Source organism: Eretmochelys imbricata, chromosome 10, assembly GCF_965152235.1.
Source record: "Eretmochelys imbricata isolate rEreImb1 chromosome 10, rEreImb1.hap1, whole genome shotgun sequence".
Classification (NCBI taxonomy): Eukaryota; Metazoa; Chordata; order Testudines; family Cheloniidae; genus Eretmochelys; species Eretmochelys imbricata.
In genome coordinates, this window is record NC_135581.1 from 67827407 (window position 1) to 67842868 (window position 15462).

At 37.1% G+C, this 15462-nt stretch overlaps 1 protein-coding gene across 2 annotated transcripts in view; it reads left to right on the forward strand.

Annotated features, from left to right (window-relative positions):
- EFL1 (elongation factor like GTPase 1) overlaps positions 1–10594 on the forward strand; it is a 149626-nt gene extending 139032 nt beyond the window's left edge. For both annotated transcript variants that reach the window (XM_077828055.1, XM_077828056.1), the window contains exon 20: positions 10236–10594. In XM_077828055.1, coding sequence (XP_077684181.1) covers positions 10236–10424 — 189 coding nt within the window. In that variant the 3' untranslated portion in view covers positions 10425–10594. The remainder of the gene's footprint in view (positions 1–10235) is intronic.
- The last annotated feature ends 4868 nt before the right edge of the window (positions 10595–15462 follow it).

Sequence of the window (15462 nt, forward strand, 5' to 3'; positions counted from 1 at the left end):
GAATGCACCAGTGGTTGCTATGTTGGGAAATCCTATAGAAAAAATCCTTGTATTGACATAAGTTTTGAGACTGAAGGGTGCTACACAAATGTAAATCATTATTCTTAGTCATTGTTTTCGTTAAACAAACTGATTTGTGACTTCTAGCTACAAATCTCATTGGCTGCTAGATCCTGTTTTAGGTTTTTAACCACCTTTTCAGAGCATTGAGTGATCAGGTACCTCGAGTGTTGGTCTGATAACCAGAAGGTGCTGAATGGTCTATGCAGATATTAACCCTGGTTGACCCAGAGGAAAATTTTAGAAATTGAAAAACCACCTATCAGTCTCCTCAGAGGATATTAAGAGCTACAGAGTACTCCAAAATGTCACTTTTGCTCTTTGGCTTGGGGGAAAAACTGTCGTAAAAATGTAAACTTTTTCCATAAAGTATTTGATGGGAGAGTACGACTCCCTTGAAATCTCCAGCCACTGAAAGAGAATTAAATATCATGGATCAAAATACTTCTTTGGTCTGTAGAGGCTTTTGGAAGTTGGTTTTAGAATTGGAATAAATGGTCTTTGCTCTCCAGTTTCTGACTTCTGTCATTTTTTTCAATTGTATTCTACCAAACCTATGTAATTTCCAGTCAAGCTTTTGAGGGAAAATAGTTTAAGGAGTAGAAAGCAGAAATAAAATTACATACCTTTCCCAAGTTAGTCACTGAAGTCAGCAATCTATTTTTACAGTTTCACTCTTCAGATACCTGTATGAAAGTACATGTAATAGACTTGAAAAGAAAATATTGTACTCTTTATAATTCTTTGGTTCAGAACTTGTTATGTTGTATGTTAACCCATTCCATATTTGCAGCAATACAAAGTGATATAATTCTTGAACCGAGCAATATTGAACCAGGGCCTTTACTTTTTCTAAATAATGGGAACAAATGGGATCACAGTCATTAAAGATCTTGGATTCTGAGGTCTTACATGAAACATCTAGTTGGGGATGAGGATAAGTGGCAAAGAGTGTGAGTCAGTATGGAAAAGATCCTCCACATTTGTCACCAGCAGCTGATTCAGAATATAGTGCAATGCTTTACTCTTATTTCCTCGCTCTGGGCATAGAGTAAATTTGGAGAGAAATCACTTATTGGGTATGTCTCCCCTCCCCCCCCCATTTCCTTTTAAAGATATCTCTTCACTACTTTCAGAGTAGCAGCTGTGTTAGTCTGTATTTGCAAAAAGAAAGGGAGTACTTGTGGCACCTTAGAGACTAACAAATTTATTTGAGCATAAGCTTTCATGAAGTGAGCTGTAGCTCACGAAAGCTTATGCTCAAATAAATTTGTTAGTCTCTAAGGTGCCACAGGTACTCCTTCTCTTCACTACTATTAGTCTTCTGTTTTGTTCTACTTATGTTCCACACTCCTCACCATGGTATTTGATGAATGGCCCTAAAACAACCATATATCCAGTTCATACACTAGGGAATGGGACAGTTACTATCTGGCAAGCAGTTTTATTCCCAGCCAAAAAAAAAGTATCAATTAATGTTACAGAAACTTTAACCTTTGGATTTTGTATGACTTGTGTGCTACATTTTTCATCCTTAAAACTGCATTAACACCAGCTTTTTGGATCAAATATTGCTGTTTGGATTTCCTTCCTTTTTGGAAGGTAGAAATAATGAAAAAAGACTGCTAAACTGTAGTGCACCTTTAATTAAGGGGATCCTTCAATGCCAAAACAGAAACAGTGTAATGGGCACATACAGAACTGCTGAGGTTAAACATACACAACTTTAAAACTGCTGAACGCAGTTTTCTTCAAAAGTGGATTCTTCATTTTTGTTTTCATCTTGATGAGGACTATAAAAAAGTCAGGTTTGAAGTTTTTAATCTCGGCCATTTTAAAAAGATATGCAAGAACAGACACCCCAATCGGAACTATAGGGAAAGTATTTCCCCTCCACTCACAACTCAAAAATAGAATGGACTTGGCTCAAACTTTACAAAAATAACTTTCAGCCAGCACAAAGTATGGAAAATAATTTCAAAGGAATTTGCTTGAGAAATTACGAGGAACCAAAAAAAAGCATGTGTGTATGAGAGAGAGTGCATGTTTGTTAGGATACAAGTTGCAAATTAACTGTATCCAAATAAAATTCGAAGATGGCTTCAGACATGGATAAGGGAGAAGCAATATCCCTCACTGAAACCCTGGAGGATATGCCCCCATCAGATGGTGATCTTTGAACTCAGGAGACTAAGAAGGGGAGAGCTCTGTTTGTTTGTTTTTTAAATAGCACCTATCACTATAACGTATAAGTGCTGTCTTCTTAATGGACTCAGAAAATGGAGGTGTCTGGTCATTTTTGTCTTGTCTAATTAGGCTGTAAGGCTCGGGAAATGTCTCTTGCCATATGTTGGTACAGTGCCTCACACAATGAAGCCAAGAGTGCTACTGCAATACACATGGATCACCATCATCAAAACCATGCTAATATAATCCAAGTATTATTAGAATTGAAATGAATCCTTATTAATATCAAGTGTTAAACAATTTATTTACTGTATTTACATATAAGCATGTTATATACCTGTTTGTAGGATTTAAGAAAAAATCCATTCTCAATAGTATTTAAATAGAAATGAACATTTTTAGGAGTTAATTATTAGAGACTGTCTCTCTAATAAGGAGTTGTGTCTGTGTTGAAGGCACAAAGACATTTCTGCCTTGAATGGTTAACATGTAGACAATTAGATTAAGAGAAAATTAGGTTCGTTTTCTTTTTAGTATTCAGCTTGCTGTAGTAAATGAGTTGTGTGTGCTTTCTTTTGAGGATTTGTTTAGGAAATTTGGTATTAAAGGTTGTTGATTCTGTGTAGTTAAATCTTTCTATGCTTTACAATTTTTTTTCTCAAGAATACCCTACAGTATTTTAGTTAATGTGTTCATCTACTAAAAATACATGACCCCCTGGCTGATGTTATTGTAAACACCACTTATTTATACCTTCAATTGGCTTATACTTTTGCAAGGGAGTTGGTGAACACAAGAGGTTAGCCATTATTCTGTCACAATTTTCAGCATGTATTTCACTGATGTATTTAATTATATTGGAATTTTAGTAGTGACTTGCTTGTAGTTTAATCTTAAATAAAGAGAAAATATAAATTCCAAAATCTTTATATAAAGTTGATCAGTGAAATAATTATTAAATGGAAGAATAAAAACACTTCCATCATAAACAGATTGCTTTGCATTTAAGAAATCCCATTCTCAAAATCTATTATCACAGAAGTGTGCTCGAGTTCATTTTATTGTATCATGTTTTATATTGATGTGTTTAGAAAAGTACTTCACCTGTAATGAAGTAAATTATGTTTTAACAATCCGTTACCTAAATGTTCAATCAAAATATACTTTTTAAAAGCCACAATTTTAATTAGCTTTGCAAATCAACTTTAAAATCATTTTTTCTTCTAATTATAATGTATGCCCTTTTGAGAAGTAGCCATTTTCCACTCTGAGATGATATTTGCATAGCTGTGGATTGTCACTGTCCTCCCTACTACTTTCTTTGAACATTGACCAGGTAGTGGTTGGGTCATGCTACAGCAAAAATCAGCTCATATATAGTAGTGAGAACTCTTAGTTGCATAAAGAAAAGAAAATGTTTATTTCTGTAACTCTGTCAAATTGCATCCACTGTAGTGGCATTTTAAAATATACTTCTGGATTTCTTGCTATTCTCTCAAAAGCATTTATTCCATAATGGCAGGAAAACCATAATCTCACAGATTGAAAAAAATTCAAGTGAGGTTTACATTTACAATTACAATGTTTATTTTTTCTCTTCATATTTTATATAGTGCCTCCCAGCTATGTCTCTTAGACAATATTAGAATTACAGTGTGAATAGCTAGGCTAAGATAAGTTTCATGTGGCCTCTGGTCAGCATTATCAATCCCCAAGTGGAGGATGGGCATAGAAAATAGGGCAGAGTAAAGGTTGTTAGATTGTTAATTGAATTTCCTGATTTTTTTTTTAACTGTAACATTTTATTGTTTTAGGGCAGTATATTCTCAACCCTAATTCTGTTTTGACAGAGGTTTTTGTGTGGGAATATAACAACATTTTCCACTGCAAAAAGCAATGTTAATAAACTGTCAGTCATATTTAACATGTATGTGCAGTATAGTTTGGTATATCTATTTTTAAAATGTATTATAAGATATACTTTTATCTTATATTTTAAAGTTTTGCATTGCAACAAAAAGTATTTGGAAACTTACAAAGGGAATTTTAAGTGAAAATGACTTGGAGCATAAGATAAATAACATTTGTGGATGTCTTTTTTTTTTTTCTCTCCAAGATCAACCTTAACTGCTTTCTCTTTAGCAGCTCAGACTATGCCAAGAGGATTATTCCATTGAGAACATAATGAATCATTTAGGGTTCTGTTTTGATAAAAATTCCATTTCAGCCACATAGACATCGAGAACCTTTTCCTGTGTGGCCCCCAAATATACAAACAGTAGTTCAAGAGCCAAAAACTTACTCAGCACTGCTCCTATGGAACCTATGCCCAGTGTTCTGACAGCTCCCCAATGGAAGCAAACTAATGAGAACTGCTCTGCAGTATTATAGGGAAGTGTTTCATTCTTATGCCTGCCTGCACTCTCTGAACAGGATATGGATGGTCACCACCAGGTACATTCATCTGCTTCGGTCCATTGGCTGATTGTTACTAAGAGATAGATGATCTCTCTTCTGTGCTCTTGCCTTCACCCCACAGAGTCGGGGATATTTCACAGACCGACAATGTAAAGTTTTCTTTTTCTGTGCCTCTCACACAAGGGCTCTGCACGCTATGTTAGGGTCATACTTCTGTGGCTGGTTTGGTGACTTCTCAGGGAAAATGCACGATTTATTTCCTGAATTCTCGTAAATTCTTTCTAGTTGTATCTTCTTTGCCATAATTTAGCTATAATTTAGCATGATATTATCTATCATGCTATATAATTTGGCATGATATTATCTAATGTGCCCAGGCCAGCCATGCCTTTTCGTAACCTATTGTTAACTGTTACTACAATGTGGTTACTTTTTCTTGGAGCCTGTTTCTATACAGTCTACTTTCTTGAGAGCTAGAAATGCCTGTGAAGTCCATAGCTCCTGTTCTTTCATCAACAGAAAAGGCATCCAGGCATAAAATTTTAGTTAATGTAAGTGAAATAACTTCTTCCTACACTAATGGGAAAATGTGTCCGTCTTAGGTTTTTCCTCAAGCACCCATCCACATAGTATCTAAACATTTCTCAATTAAATTAAATCTATATAATGAGGTTTCTAATGGACTCCATAGAGTGTTCTGTCATATCCCTTCCTTGGTTAGAGGAGGCTTTTCTTGAGGCATATTGTGTGTGCATGCGGATATGTGCATGCCTGGGTTAATTTTCCTGCGATGATGGGGAAGCTTCAGCAAAGTGGAGCAATTAGTAACATGCCTTGTAAGTGGCCCAAGTCTGGATCATTCTAATCTTTTTTGGAAGTTTTGTGCAGCCAAGTTCCCATACTTATAAGCATAAACAAGAGACGGTCTTTGTGTTTTAAGTATAGATTATGAGAGCATGAGTTCTTGTTCAAAATATCAGAATGGCTATGCATTGTGAGCTTGTGAGCCTTGGTTAATCAGAAGTGCCACTGCCAGAGACAGTAGAAATATGCAGATTTAGGTTATTTTCACAGATATTCCTGTGGTCAGTGAATCACAAATGTGCATATTAAAAAAAAATCTAGTCCTGTTTGGGAAGCTAATTTTCATATTAATATAGTGCACTGATTTTTTTCCTTGGTTTCCTGCCAGACCACCATGAGCATGTTCGGTTTCCACCAATAGAAGTGGGAGTTTGGGTGTAACTTTGTGTATGAATCATCCCATTTATTTCACTGGGATTATGCACATGCTTAATTTTAAGCATGTTTCAGCACTTGATGGCTCCGGGTCCGTGTGCTCAGTGCTTTGCAAGATTGAGCTTATGGTGCACTTTTAAGTCATCTTGTCCAAAATAACCATCTCCAGCTTTAGTCACTTCCAGCTTTAGTCACTGTAACCTCATTATGAAACAGATACTGCATGATTTACAGTGCAATGTAATTTCTTACTTTTGAATTACACTAAGCTTCATAATTTACAAGTATGTCAGCAAAACTGGGCTTTCTAAAACCTGGGTTTTTTTAAATTAATAGTTGATAAAATGTGATGCTTTTAGGGAATTTTTCTTCATATTTTGCCAATTTTAAGTCAATATCTCCTTATCCTGTTTTTGTTAGTTCAATTTAAATAGTTTTAAATGGCCCTCCTTGTCTTAAAATGCCATATGGCAGTTAAAAACTGAGTCAAGTACAATAAATACAATAAGACTCCTTCCCCCCCCCCCCCCACACACACTTAAAAATTCCAGATTTGGGGGTAAAACTGTCTAAAATTGGAAGTTCCTGGTCTTTGTCTCAGTACTAAAACAGCTCTAACCATGTATTTCAAAAATAATTTAAAATAATGTTCTTGATTATTGTGAGAAAAATGTGTAAAACACAATTGATATTTACCTATACTGCTGTTCTCAGTAATTCATGGGATTTAATTAAAGAAACATGGTCTTTTATCAAATGTATTGATTTCATTAATTTCTGTTAGGGGTAGCGCATTGATGATTATTAGAAACTTAACATATGATTTTGAAACTTATCAACTGAATAACTTAAACTGACATTCAGTAGTCAGATTTATCATTCAGTATTCGTATGCAACATTCTTGCAAGGTGACCTTGTTAATTGTAACTATAAGTTCCTCAATGCCTTATTAATTCCAGTTACTTTTAGGCTCCTTCATAGATAATAGTCCACTAATGGAAAGGAAAAGTTGAATCTCAGGACTAAAGCCCCATACAATTTTGGTTAATTACCCAAACATCAATTCACCAAGGACCGTTTCCCAGATTTGATTACACACACATTTTATATGAGCCTAAGATTTGATGAACACTCTTAATGATTTAGGACTAATTCCTTGTACCTATGATAAAGTTTACTAAGTAAGAGTAAGTCTAAAGTGGATTCTTAAATGTAGTCCTTAGAACATTCATGTATACATCTATAACTTCTTAATTCAGTATGATAGTCACTAACAGTAGTAAAATCAAATGTTTCATTATTGCATACTCATTCAGTGTACAGAATTCCACAATCTCAGCTGATGATAGCACTGTACTAACTCAAAGTTCAAACACAGTAGTCTGAGTAGTACTTGTCTGTATTTGGGCTTGAATGTAACTTGATCTCTCATTCACACATACAAACACAGAGTTATTGATTTAAGTGCTCTTATTCAGGACATGATTAAGAAAAAAAATTTATCATTATCCAGTGGAAAAATATCTGTTAACTATTACAAGATCTTGATTTGTCCACATTTAGCTGAACTTATAGTTCAGCAATTCAGTTAAAAATTGTATTACAAATGTAAATGAAGGAGGTAATGGTAATCTTTAGTCTAGGATTCTAGCGGTCATTCTTTATAGACTGGAAAACAGATGCATTTAACAGGTAGCTGTATTCATGATAAATCTTATGTTTCCAGTAAGGATTTCTTTGTGACTTCAATCTAGGAGAATCCAGCTTTTTCCAATCTCCTGTCCACATATGTTCTTCAGCTTAAGAAAAGCAATTAATTTGAACAAGCAGCCCTATTCTGTTTTGAGGGGTACATCCCCCTATGCTATGTCTCTTCCAAGAAAAGATCTTTAATGAGTCAGTGTAGAAGACATGTTTAAAGTGTCTTTGTACGAGAATCCCAACAGCAACAAAGGGCACCTACAGGTTACTAGACCTTCATGTTATCTGGTGTTTATTTCTTGGCTTTTTGGACTTCCAAGAACTCAAAAATAATTGCTTTGACCATCCAGTATAAAAGTCAACATTTTCTTTTTATCTGGATATATCAGTTGGGACCTTGAGAGCTCTTGAATTAAGTATCTTTTATAACTGGAACAAACACATTGTTGTCAGGTCTTCTCTTTATCAGTTTATCATGGCTGTTTCTCTCTCGCACGCGCCCAGTGGCTTATCAAAAAGTCCAATTTTTTTTTAAGATAATAGAGGCCTACACTGAGATTCACAAGGAGGTCTTAGGCACTGCAACACCTCACTTTTAGGCACCATGCCTGCCTAGTGGAATATGCCGTCCCAAGTTCTGCACCTTGGCTCCCTCTACAGTGCATGGGGAGAGTTAGGCACCCAAACAGGGATTCACAAAAGCCCGCACATTGAACAGAGAGCTGCTTGAGTTAGCTAGTAAGAAAAGCTAAGGACAAGGATGTGGCCTGCCTAAGCCCTGCCCCTCAAATGGAGGACCGTGCCTAACTTCAGGGAGGGAGACACCTAGGTCCACTCAGGATTCACAACTGCGAACCCTCTCCTGGAGTTAGGCACCTAAGCTGAATCAGTCCTTAAAAAAAGAGGTAGTGGTGACAAGGCTGCCCACCTTATAACCTTTAGCCTAGTGGTTAGAGCATTCACCCAGGAGATGGGAGGCTTGGTTTGACTCCCCACTTTCCCTGACATGCAGCAGGGACTTGAACTTGGTTCTCCCACCTCCCAGGAGGGTTCCCTAACTACTGGGCAGAAGGTGGGTTTAGGTGTGCTCAAAGCATGCATCCCAGATCAGGACAAGATAGGCAGGGGAAGAGACAGGCAGAGACAAGATAGGCAGGGGAACATAGTTTGTGAATCTTGCCAGGGCTTAGGCATGATTTAGATGCCAAACTGCTGAGCAGTGTCAAGACTAAAGTGTCTATGTGCATGCCCAGCCACCAAAATTGAGGCACCTTAAGGACTTTAGCAGTGGCAAATCGGGTGCATAGAGACTTTACATCCCTGCAGAGTTTTATGCACCAGCTGAGTCGTGGTTTTGTGAATGACAGTGGTCCCTAAAAGTTGGATGTTGGTCCCTAAATCCCCTTTGTGAATATAGCCCTACAGACCCAGCCTGTGGTTTGCTTCATTCAGTTAGTGAGTTAAGAGTTGTCCATTCAATTCTTTTCTGTAATGTGTTCTTTTAAAAAATATGAATTCCAATTATAAGTTCCAATATTACTTGTTTCATCACACATGAAATATTCCATTTGTTCTGACCTAATAAAGAGAAATGAAAATACGTTCTCAGTCCCTATTTACCTTTTAAATTCATGATATTAACACAGCTTACCGTAGTTAATATCCATAGGTTGTGGGTGTCATTTTTACACTGTAAGGAAGCATATTGGACCAGTTTCAATCTGGTGTCGTGCTACTGAAGAGCACAGAGAATCTTTATCATGAAGATTGGCTATCCCGGTAGCCCACCATTGAATCGACGGTGAATATGAATACCATGTATCATTATATGATAAAAAGTGTCTCCCAGCTTCTGTCCAGGGTAAAGTGGGGAAGGCTTCAAGGAGACTATGCAGGGGGGTCTCTACACCTCTGCCACTTTTTCCGTGCTGAGTGTTGGGTTTCTGGTACAAGGCTGAGATAAGGGCATGTCTGTTTAGTCCATGACTATGTAGATCCACCAACCAAAACCTCCTGTAGAGGAGGTTTCACAAGGCCCACAGGCATTATGACAGACTTTAGGCTACAAGAGCAGCTCCAGGGGCAAGCTTTAGCTCCAGGAATGAGGATTTCATCTCTCCCCAGGCCTTGTCAAGAACATTGGCTGGTTTTACTAAGGTTTTGCACAGGGATTGAGGAATCTGAGACATAGAAATGAGTGTTTTCTCTGAGTGCAACTGAACGCCAGTAAAATCACAGGCTGGGAAAATCCAACAAAAATCTAAATGAGAAGTGGCTTTTTGAAACTGAAAATGAGTTTTTTAGTTTGATTTTAATGCCTCTATGATCATTCTGCCAAATCTCTGCTTTTTTTTTTTTTTAAATCCAAGAGCAAATGCATAAAGATAAGTTACAAAAAGTGAGTACTCCACTCATTGAACATGTTAAGGCTGCTTAAATGTGTTTGGCTTGAATAGCTTATTGTACGCCACCTAGGAAGTCATACCTACCTTTTTTTCTTTTCTTTTCTTTTTTTTTCAGATTTCACTTCTAAAAATATGGTAATTTAGAACACAAAAACTTACCCAAAATGCTCTAATCTGCTTTTTAAAAAATTTATGTACCTCTTTCTACAATTTTCTCTTTTTAGGTAATTTTAGGTGACCCATTCTGGGTACCAACTACTGAGGAGGAATATTTGCACTTTGGGGAAAAGGCAGACTCTGAGAACCAGGCCCGCAAGTACATGAATTCAGTGAGAAAGCGAAAAGGACTGTACGTAGAAGAAAAAATCGTGGAGCATGCTGAGAAGCAAAGAACTCTCAGTAGAAATAAGTAACTGCCTCTACTTTCAGTTCTACACTAACTCAGCTAAGTGCAGGTGGATTATTTTCTGTACAGCAGATTCAAAATGTCATCTTGGACTTCAGGTTTTACACAAGATTTCTTATATGTTGTAATTTGTCTGTGGCTTCAGTTTTAATAAACTTGAGTCTCTCCAACCTTTTATATAGAGACTACAGTTTGTGTAATTTATTTGAATGAGACATAACAAGAAATTCAATGGAATTATTCTCTCCAATTTTCAGACTGTCCCCCAGCTGCTGTCCTTGGATTGCAAGTTATTTGCTTAAACTTTTTTCTTTCTAATTTACCTGATATAATCAAAACTAGACCTGGTCCAGTTATTCATTGCAAATAAATTAGGCAATGAATTTAGCTCTTTTCTTCTGTTCTTAACTCTGTTGCAAACTGATCCTGATTTTTCTTTATGCGTTTATTGTTCACAAGTATTTGCCATAACTACACATTTCAGCCTGTGTGATGTTCATGAACTGTTCACTCTGCACTATTCATGGTGTGTGAGTTGTCATCTAAATCATATGGTATTCTTTCTGCTCCCAAGTTGGATTATATAAACTTTTCCAAGAGGAGAGAGAGGAATAGCAAATAGGAAAGAGTGAATACTCCTGTTAGCTCATGGATACCCCCTGTTACTCACTTGAATACTATTGTTTGTACAAAGAACAGCTATTCACCAAATATTTGTGTCAACAAAACCTCATTATTAAACATGTTTGCCAATAGTCGTAGTTCACCAGCACTCTTTTTGCAGGTAATCACAATAAAGTTGCACAGTTCATTAGCCTGTTTTGTAGATAAGGTAATAAAAATTCTTGTTATATGTTCCGAATAACCCACGCTGACATGGAAAACAATTATAAAGTAGGCTTTGTTTTTAAAAAACAAGGGGGGTTTTGCGGGGGGAAAAATATTCAAAATCAAATTTTTTCAGTTTTTAATTACTGTAACCAATTGAACTTTGGGATCAGTACAAGGTCACAGACTTGCCAATGTCACCGGTTCTTAACTCCAAAAATTACAAACAAATTTTGAGCTAATGTGAAAGCATGGAACTAATAGCACTGGCTTGGTAGTTGTCATAAATATAAAGGGAAGGGTAATCACCTTTAAAATCCCTCCTGGCCAGAGGAAAAATCCTTTCACCTGTAAAGGGTTAAGAAGCTAAAGGTAATCTCGCTGGCACCTGACCAATGAGGAGACAAGATACTTTCAAAAGCTGGGAGGAGGGAGAAAAACAAAGGGTCTGTGTCTGTCTGTGTGATGCTTTTGCCGGGGACAGAACAGGCATGGAGTCTTAGAATTTAGTAAGTAATCTAGCTAGGTATGTGTTAGATTATGATTTCTTTAAATGGCTGAGAAAATAGCTGTGCTGAATAGAATGAATATTCCTGTCTGTGTGTCTTTTTTGTAACTTAAGGTTTTGCCTAGAGGGATTCTCTGTGTTTTGAATCTGATTACCCTGTAAGGTATTTACCATCCTGATTTTACAGAGGTGATTCTTTTTTACTTCAATTAAAAGTTTTCTTGTAAGAAAACTGAATGCTTTTTCATTGTTCTAAGATGCAAGGGTTTGGGTCTGTGGTCACCTATGCAAATTGGTGAGGATTTTTACCAAACCTTTCCCAGGAAGAGGGGTGCAAGGGTTGGGAGGATTTGGGGGGGAAAGACGTTTCCAAACTATGTTTTCTCAGGAACCCAGATAAAGTTTGGTGGTGGCAGTGGAAGTCCAAGGGTAAAATAGTTTGTACCTTGGGGAAGTTTTAACCTAAGCTGGTAAAAGTAAGCTTAAGAGGTTTTCATGGAGGTCCCTACATCTGTACCCTAGAGTTCAGAGTGGGGAAGGAACCTTGACAGTAGTGTTGTGTGTGTTTCCTCAGAGCTCTGCTCAAACACCTCAATCTTTACCTTGTTACCTTTACCCTTGTTACGATGTGAATCTCAACTGTAATTATTACTGTTTGTTTATTTGTATTGCAATATCAACTAGGAGCCTGTCATGGTTTAGGGTTCCCTTGTGCTAGGCACTATATAAACACAGAGGAGAAAGATGGTCCCTGGACCTATCTTGAACAACTGCTGTTTGTGCTGACTACCGAATTCATTGTAATTTGCGATTTAATGTGGATTTAGATTCAGCTTTCTGGAGTTGAAAGGCTGGTGCATTAATGCACCACATCACCTAGAGCCAAACATGATAAATACTTTATTAATCTGTAATTTCAGCTCTGTTGGATTTACAAGCTGCTTCTGTTCCACAGCAAAAGATTCCCGCCACTGTTCAAAAGTCATAATATTTTGCAACGGTGGCCACATGAAACTCTGCTTTGTCTTATTTTATACTGCTCCCCAGCATAGATCCATCAAAAATCTCAAGTAATTAAGCTTAGACAGCTGGTCTCTCTGAACTAACTATTAGCTTGGGATGTGCACTCTCTCACTCATTTATACATACTCACATTTACAATAAAATAAATTTCTGCCCACTCAGTCTTAGAGTAGAAAATATTTCAAACACAGTGAACCTCAAATCCAGTGAAGGTGAATCCCCTTAGGAAAGTATACAAGATGTTTTGCTATTTGATTCAGGCATCTGTGTGGTAGTCAGAAGGCTCTATATGGGTCAGAACTAAATTAACATGAAAAGAAATTCTTCAGTGGCCATAACTTGCTGTTGAACGAAATAGAAAGCTGAAAAGAGGAGGGAAAACATACTACATAAGGTATCCACTCATTTAATTGTTAAGTGTTTAGAGCTCTGCAACCAAGGGGAGACAACTATTGTGTATTCAGGAGGGTTTAAGGCTGAATAATCCAGATAAGTATCCTTGGAGGGCTGTTGATATTTCATAAAGCTGAAGGGGGATAAGTTCTTTAGAGTCTTCTTCCAACTATTTTTAGAACCTTACTGCAAATAGTGAAGAAGAGGACAGTATGTGTTCAGTTTCAAACAACCATAAAACCATAGTTGTCCAGGTTATTTTCTTCCCAGAGTATCTCCACATTTTTAATACGCTACTGCTAGGCACTGTTCCTTTAGCACCTACCTGGCATTTCCATGTAAATATTCTGAGTGGCAATTAGAGAGAGTAGTCAGAAGTAATTTATACAGCCTGTGCTCCCTAAGGTAAAGGCAACTGTTAAGTGTTGCACAAGTGTATAATTGATGTAATGTTTAACTTTTACTGTAATAGTAACCCTTTTTCTTTTCCAACCTCTTTGCTTTCATTATAGAAATATAATGTTTCACCTAAAGATTTTATTGAAACCTTATTCAAGCAGATGAAATATTACCCTCTCCAGAAGGTTGATCCATAAATTACTTGTCTTCTGAGCAGTGCCTACATGAGAGATGGGTGGGTAAAACCTCTCATTTTGCCCACATTCAGCAACTCTTCAGGGGTGATTCTAGAATATTTAAATGGTTTTGAGCTATTAAACTTGACTAACCAGGGAGAGGCTGTTTAAATATGTTATTTTGCAGTAATATTCGTATTTTGCCATGGTCTGTCTTCAAGTGCATCAAAAAATATGCAGCATGGGGACAATGTAAGATGCTGCTATAGTGCATGTTTGTAAATGATCAGGTAATGAATAAAGCTGAGTAACTTTCTTGGACACCTGCTTAATATAAATAGTTTTTAAATAAAATGTATTGAAATAAGTAACCGAACTGAGAAAATGTAACTAACCTGGAAACACTCTAGCGGCTCTATCTAGAATCTGTTTTCTCAGTAACAGCCACTGGTGGGAGGAGAATCCGATTGCCTATGAAGCATGAATCTCAAACCACACTTCTCTGTTTTATTCCAAAAACAACTTCGTGGAACAGTTTTTCCCTGCTTGTTACATGCATATGACAATATGAGAGAGTTTTGGAAACTCTCTGCTAAGCGTGACAAATAACTTGGTGATGAAGCAAACCATGGTAAGATTTAATTGGGAGAGCTCAACCATTAAATCAACTGATCCTCCATTGCCAGCTTTATTGCTAAACGTAATGCTTGATTAAAATAAATACAAGCCGCTTTTAAGATGTATTTCTCAGCCTTTATTTTTCCATGCATTTTTAAGTTTTCAGTGGCAGATCCTCAGCTGATGTAAATTGGCATAGCTCCAGTGACTTCGGTAGAGCTGTGACAACTTGAACCAGCTGAGGGTCTGCCCCTTAGTGTGCAAAAACACATCAAGCTTCTGCATAGCTGTGCAGTTATAACCCTTCACAGAGCAATGACCATTCTTGATGCCCCAGATTATTTTGCATCATGATGTGAACAAGCAGGAGTAAGAGTTGGGTTTACTTGGAGAAAACCAGGCCCATCCAGTGGCAATCAGATCCCTTATAATAGTTGTGTATAGGGTCCTCCTTTTATCTTCTTACATTAGGAAACCTTTCCTTTTCTCAAACACAAATAATTTAGTAGATTAACCTGTCTGCAGAGTGCAGTAAGACAAAACTTTCAGCTAAAAGACTAGAACAGTAGGTTAATAGTAATCAAAGCATGGCAGGAATGTTGAGCAGTATGGTCTTTTTCCTGCTTCTCATTTTTCTGTATTAGCTTAGGAATTAGGCAGTCTCTAGAGTATTACAACAGGGGAGGTGGGGAAGGGAGAAGATACATGGGCAAGAAGCAGACTTCTTCTGCACCAAAATGTATAATTCCAAAAACAGCTCTGGTTAAATAACTATCAAGCCCCCTGGTTCTTGAGGACTAACCCACCCTTTTTTCAGGGTACAGGATAGTATATTATACTTGGAATCATACTCAAAGAGAAATAGAGCACCTCACTCATTCACAAGGTCCGTCGTGCTTGTCATTGGACCTAATGAGAAGAGAGAAATATTGAGCTATACACTGCATAAGACAATTTTGAGCCCTGAATGGCAGTTTTGGATGTAGCTGATTTGGGATTCTTCCCTTAATTAGTCAAGTTTTTATTTTGATAGCACAGATGGATTTTCAAAGTGTTTGGACTCCAAACATTAACTGGTTTGGGGTGAACCTCAGATTGGG